At 39.7% G+C, this 6,000-nt stretch overlaps 1 protein-coding gene across 4 annotated transcripts in view; it reads right to left on the bottom strand.

Annotated features, from left to right (window-relative positions):
• Positions 1 to 794: 794 nt before the first annotated feature.
• The window catches only part of MAP3K7 (mitogen-activated protein kinase kinase kinase 7), a 58,840-nt gene continuing 53,634 nt past the window's right edge, over positions 795 to 6,000 (bottom strand). For all 4 annotated transcript variants that reach the window (XM_084776457.1, XM_084776458.1, XM_084776460.1 and 1 more), the window contains one exon: positions 795 to 3,678. In XM_084776457.1, coding sequence (XP_084632583.1) covers positions 3,498 to 3,678 — 181 coding nt within the window. In that variant the 3' untranslated portion in view covers positions 795 to 3,497. The remainder of the gene's footprint in view (positions 3,679 to 6,000) is intronic.

Raw genomic sequence — 6,000 nt, 5'->3', positions numbered from 1 at the left:
GACTGAGGCACCTCCAATTTATAGCATAGCAGTCCTTCAGAACAGATGTTCTGGTTGAGGAGGATGGAAATGCTTCATCTGCTGGTTAGTGGCCAGTTTCCACACACACGACTCCACCTAAACAGATGGAGAGAGCAGAAACCCAGAGACAAATGCTCACTCACCTTGAGGAGCCCCAACCCTCAGCATCTTACAGGGGTGCTTCTACTGTGGGGATGACCTGAACATGTAGCTTGGCACTAGTAACAGGGGCTTAGCCTATCTTTAAGTACTAAAGAAACAAAGAGACTAACGGATAGATGATAAAAATATGTGTGCTTACCTAGAATCTGGAGGGCTACTCGATAAAAAAGCAAAATGCTTATTGTAGCTTAGAAAAAACATTAAGACATAAGTTTGTAATGAGAATAGTCACTTTTATGCCGCACTTTATAAAAATAAAGGCCTGTGAAAAAATAAAGAGGAATTTTTGTCAATTGTGTGTGTGTGTGTGTTCATGCGCACACGTGCCTGAGAATGTGCACACCATGTGTGTGCAAGAACCCTCGGGTACATGAGAAGTCATATCCCTGTAACTGTAATTGTGAGCCTCCATGTGGGTGCTGGAACAGAATCCAGTCCTCTGCAAGAGTAGTGCGAGCCCTTAGCTGCTGAGCCACCTCTCCAGCCCAGTGACTCCGCCTCTCCAGAGCATCCTGGTGTTTCAGCTAGTAATCTGCATTAGGTCACCACAACTGGAGCAAACCCCACAGCTCAGCTGCTCAGAGAAGCCAGCTACCAATTCTACATCCCAGCCTGAAATAACAATCTACATTTTATTAAAAACAAAGATAAATCAAAAAAGCTTCCTTCAGTTACAAGTATGCACAAGAGTTTCTGCATCACAGCATTTTACAAGAAATATCTGAACAACAGGAGTAAAAGTAGAACTTACTAGCATGTGAAGATAGGAATTGGGTGTACACACACACACACACACACACACACACACACACACACACACACGGGAAAACAAGTCCACCTGTACTGGCTGCAGCAGGAGGAAGAATCAGAAGCATGATATAAATTTGAAGGAAAAAGACATTCAGTTCTTTAAAAATACTTCAGCAAAAAAATAGTCCACCATTTGCAAATAACTTTAAGCAGATTTTTTCAGTGTGTCACGTGACTGCAAGGTAACATTCTTAACTGACTCTTATTCAACCAAGAACACATTTTATTGCTGAGGAGGATTTCACTCCATATTATACAACTTTGCTTCCTTTCCTGGAAGGGAGAAAAAAATGACACTAGTGTCTATTTTTGGACATCATTTTAGCAAACCTGTCTGCCTGTTTGCTACTTCCACCCAAAAAGTGAGGCGTCAACAAATTATAGACCAAGAATGAGCAACACAACTGGCTCCTTGGTACCTTGGTTATTTGAAGGTTGTATGGGTAGAGACACTGAGGAAACTGGTATGGATTTCAAGGCTGCATGGCGTCATTCTCATGTGAGGGTGGCAGTGCACTTACTACGGCTGTCCAGGACCACTTCAGTACCAAAGCCCCAAGGCACTGACCACGAACAAGCAACCAACTGCTTAACAGTCTCTTGACATTGGTACCATGAGTATATCTAGCATTTTTTCCATTTGTCTGTTTGAATAGTTTTATCAAGTGACTGCATACAATGATGTTAATGATACAATTTCCTTTTAGATGTAGGATGATCTTCCAGAACAAATTTCTGGCTAGAAATGAAATTACAACAATGTAATGTGGAATCAAATGCAAAGTCAAACCTCAGTATTCTTATTTTGAGATACTTCTGACTGACATGATGTGTAAAAGAGAGCATGCCCCCTGGGGAGTGCCAGCTGTATGCTCAGGCAGCAGCATTGGGGAGACGACGGTCTTTGTCTCAGTCTACAGCTATCTTTTGTTAGTTTTATTTACTATTAATGTTGAGCTCAACATTCACTTCAGCTAATAGGATTTGGGAATGAATGCTAACCTTCTTTATTTATGTGGAAGAAGACACTTAGCTCCCAGGAGCTTTCTAGTGAGGAAGGCACATGTTATTACAGACTGTCCCCTACCTTTACTGTTTGAATATAGAAAGGACTCATTAATAAACTCAGAGAGGAAAAAAAATAATGGGAGTTACCTGCTTTTGCATTTTAAAGAAGTTTTGATAGCTTCTTGTGCTCATGAGACAGAGTAGGAAGATGACAGACATCTAAGGACCCCAGCAAACATGCTTTCAGTTCCCAAGTATTCTCTACAAACATGGACACTACAAAAGTGAGACTGATGGCATCCTTGTTTAAAAGACATTCCAAACTGGTATCAAAACATGCTAACATGGACTGAAAAAATAGATCTTAGGGAATTAATTTTTTCAATGGCATTTTATTATTACCTTTAAGTTATTTTTTGAAGGCTGGTAGTAAATTTATTGTTAACAATATAAATACTCTCTTTGTAAGTGTTGAAATTCTTTTAAAAGTGTGGGAAGGCAGCAGGCATTCCAGAACAGACCTCAGAGGAATCAACCTTCCAAATATCTATGGAAAGTGGGTTTAATTTTACTCTTTTAATCTTCCTTACTCATGTCTCCTGATTTGCCTGCTTTGTTCCTTATTTGTTACTATAAACAGACATTTAAATTCAAGCCTTTTTTTTTTAAAGCAGGGCCAAATATTTGTTTCTATTACTTTTTAACTTTCTTCAAATATATCGTAAACCAGTTTAGTAATTATTGCAAGAAGGATAATTTAAGCTGTATCATGTTTTCTTAAATTTCATCTGCTTGCTAATATTAAAAGTCAGAAAAGCCTCTGTTTCCACACAGAACTGAAAATCCTTAGGGCATAAAAAAAGCAGTTATTCAGCATCTCATGAACGATGTTCAGCCTGATAAAAATCACTAATCTCACTTTTATTAGACATAGCTGCCACCACTTACCTTTACCATTAACAGATGGAACTATATTTACTATTGATCCAGGATGTGTTGGCAAAAAACCCTGTCTGTGAACTCGGCCTAAACGTTTTGTCCTTTGTAATGAATGTACCACCAGTTATTTATAATACCCTGTCTTTACGTTGGTGCATACCATCTTTTGGGAAACATAATACCAGATTTTTGAGATGAGCTCTAAGAAGAAAATCCGTGCGGTTCCACCTTTTACTACAGAGAAAAGGACGATGCTTGCACACAGTAGCCAGTGTGACATCCCAGCTGTCCACTATCTCACACCAGGAGCATGCATGTACAGCCACGTTCACTGCATGTGCTCGGAAGCGGAGAACACTTGCCTTTCCAAGCCACAGGTGCTGTCATCTTATGCAACAAGACACCGTAAGAAAAATAACTGACGTAACTAATGCAGCAAATACAGGCATTTGGCATTCAGAACACGCCAAAAAGCTAACACTCATGAATTGTCATATGGTTTGTTTTTTCTTAAAAAAAGGTCTTTGCATATTTTAAAATTTAACGGTCCCAGAGAATCATGAAGTGCCTTGTCGTTTCTGCTGTTGGCTTCTGATGACCTCTAGTTGTTTTTTGCATTGCTGGTAGTAAGTAGAAAGGCTTTTGTTTTCATCTAAGAGCTTTTTATGTTCCTGTACCAGACGAGATGTATTTTGCTGGTCCTTTTCATCCTGGTCCAATTCTGCAACTAGTTCTTGCCTAAAAGCAAATTACACAATAAACATTACCCATGGTGGGCAGCTCCACACCTTCAGCTGGTGAAGGAAATGCAGTTAATGAGAACCTTTCTGCAGCTTAAGTACATTACTCCAACACTGTCCTGAGCCAGAATGGAACTGCCACCCACTCTTCTATTCTAACTACACAAGAGCCACAGTCCTTTCAGTAAGCACTTAAACAATCAGGGAAGCACAGAAATACTCAATAAGAAGTTTCAGAAAATTTCATTTGATACCCTCCTTTTTTGGTAGGAAGAAAAAAAAAAAAGGCTCTTTCCAGCTCCAGGAAGATAGCATGTACCATAGCTCATGCTACACTCTTATATGCCAATATACTCCAACTCATGTTCTGAAGCCACAGTCCTATCTACTTACAGCTCTAGCGGCAGTAACAGAACATCTGCAAACTAACGAAAAGAGACAGCAACTCTCCCATTTAAAGTTCTTTTCCAGTTTGCAACATCAAGAGCACTGTTTCGGAGAGCCTCATTCTCATGGGCGGGTAAACGTCAAGTCCCTCTACTCTGAGGATATTAAGTGTTTGTTAGCCTCTACCATGAGACTACTGGATGTAAATGAATAATAAGGTCTTATTATTATCCAAAGTAACTTCTTCATAGCTATCATTTACTGTAAGTATTCAGGCTGGTGAGATGATCTGTAAAGTGAGTAAAAGGCACCTGTCACTCTGCTTGATGAGTTCAATCTCAGGAACTCACAAAGTAGAAGGAGAGACAGACGCTCACCAGCAGCTGTCCTGTGACCGGCACACACATGCATGCCAGGTTATGTGCACATCCACTGCCCACATAATAAATACGCTAATTAAAAGATTAAAAGCAAGTACTTGGATCAAGTGTCACAGTTTTCACATCCACCTATATCCAACATCTGTATTCTGTTAGCAGAGAACTCTTCTGTCAAATAACTAAAGCATGACAAGGCAGGTTAAAATGGAAGGAAATGCAGGCTTCCTCCCCAAACACAAATTGCTACAAGTTCCACAGCTACTTCTACAGCTTCCAAACCATAATATTCAGCTTTCTATTCATATGTTTGGGATAACAATCATGTAAATTATTATACTATTTTCCCTTTTAGAATAATTTTTCTTTTATTATTACACTCATATTATTTATTTATCCTGTGTGCATAAATGTCTGTGCAACCACATGCATGCCACGGTGTGTATGGAGGTCTGAGGACAAACTGGGGAAGATGGTTCTCTCCTCTCATCATGTGGGTTCTGCTGTCAGGCGTGGCTGCAATGCCTCTGCCCACTGAGCCACCTTGCTGGCCCTTTTCTCCCTCCTTAAAGCATGAGCACACATTATTTCCTACAAGTTACTAAGAAAATAAGGCTACTGATTTTTTTTTTCCTTTCAGCATTTTAGTGGTCGTTCTTCACAATTCTAAATTTCACAAGGGCCATGCTTAACAAAAGTGAATGCCAACCTCCTAAGTAAACCAAACCCAAACACCTATGTGAAAATAAGACAGGAGTTTTTAAAAACAGAAGGCATGCAGCTTCTATGGCTCTCAGAAAAACATGGGTGGCTATAAAATTATCCCCAAACCACTCATAGATATAAAACAGAGCCTGTTGTAAGTAACTTGGCTCTATTAAAACATATATCTGACAAGACTGCAGACAAATGTCTGAAGAGCAGACTCAACTGAATGCTAGGAGAGCATGTTACTTTCCCTTGGTCAGGAACTAACAAACCTTAGTAGTAATAACCCTGACAACATAAACTTGGGTATGCAAGCAGTATTTTCTTTAGCACTACATGATGTCATCAAAAGTGTGAGTTCTGCATGAAACCAGCTAAAGGGCACTTACAGTTTAACACAAATCTACATGGAAATACCTTTTTAAAGATTTGCATTTATTCTTTAACTTAATTATTTTTTGAAAAGGGTCTGACTGTGTAAGCTCAGGATGGCCTTTAACTCAGAGATTTTCCTGTCTCCACCTCCTGAATACTGAAGTTAAAGGCATGTGCCGCCACACCAGGCTAAAGAGTCCATTTTAATTATGTGCATGTGCGCGAGTGTGTGTGTGTGCACAATGAGTGCAGTGCCCTCAGAGTCCGCAGAGGGCACTGGATGCCGGGGAGCAGTAGTAACATGTTGTGAGCTGGCCAATGTTGAGTGTAGAAGTAAACTTGGATTCTTTGCAAGAGTAACATGTATGCTCTTAATTTGCTGAGACGTCTCTCTAGCCCTGGAAATACAGTTAATGTCTAATTTTAGGACTTTGAAGAAAACTGTTAAAAGTCCCTTAAAATAATGTTGCTAT

This window comes from Acomys minous (assembly GCF_964271855.1).
Source record: "Acomys minous genome assembly, chromosome: 1".
Classification (NCBI taxonomy): Eukaryota; Metazoa; Chordata; class Mammalia; order Rodentia; family Muridae; genus Acomys; species Acomys minous.
Note: the sequence above shows the minus strand (reverse complement) of the source record. Positions and strands in the feature narration are given on the sequence as shown.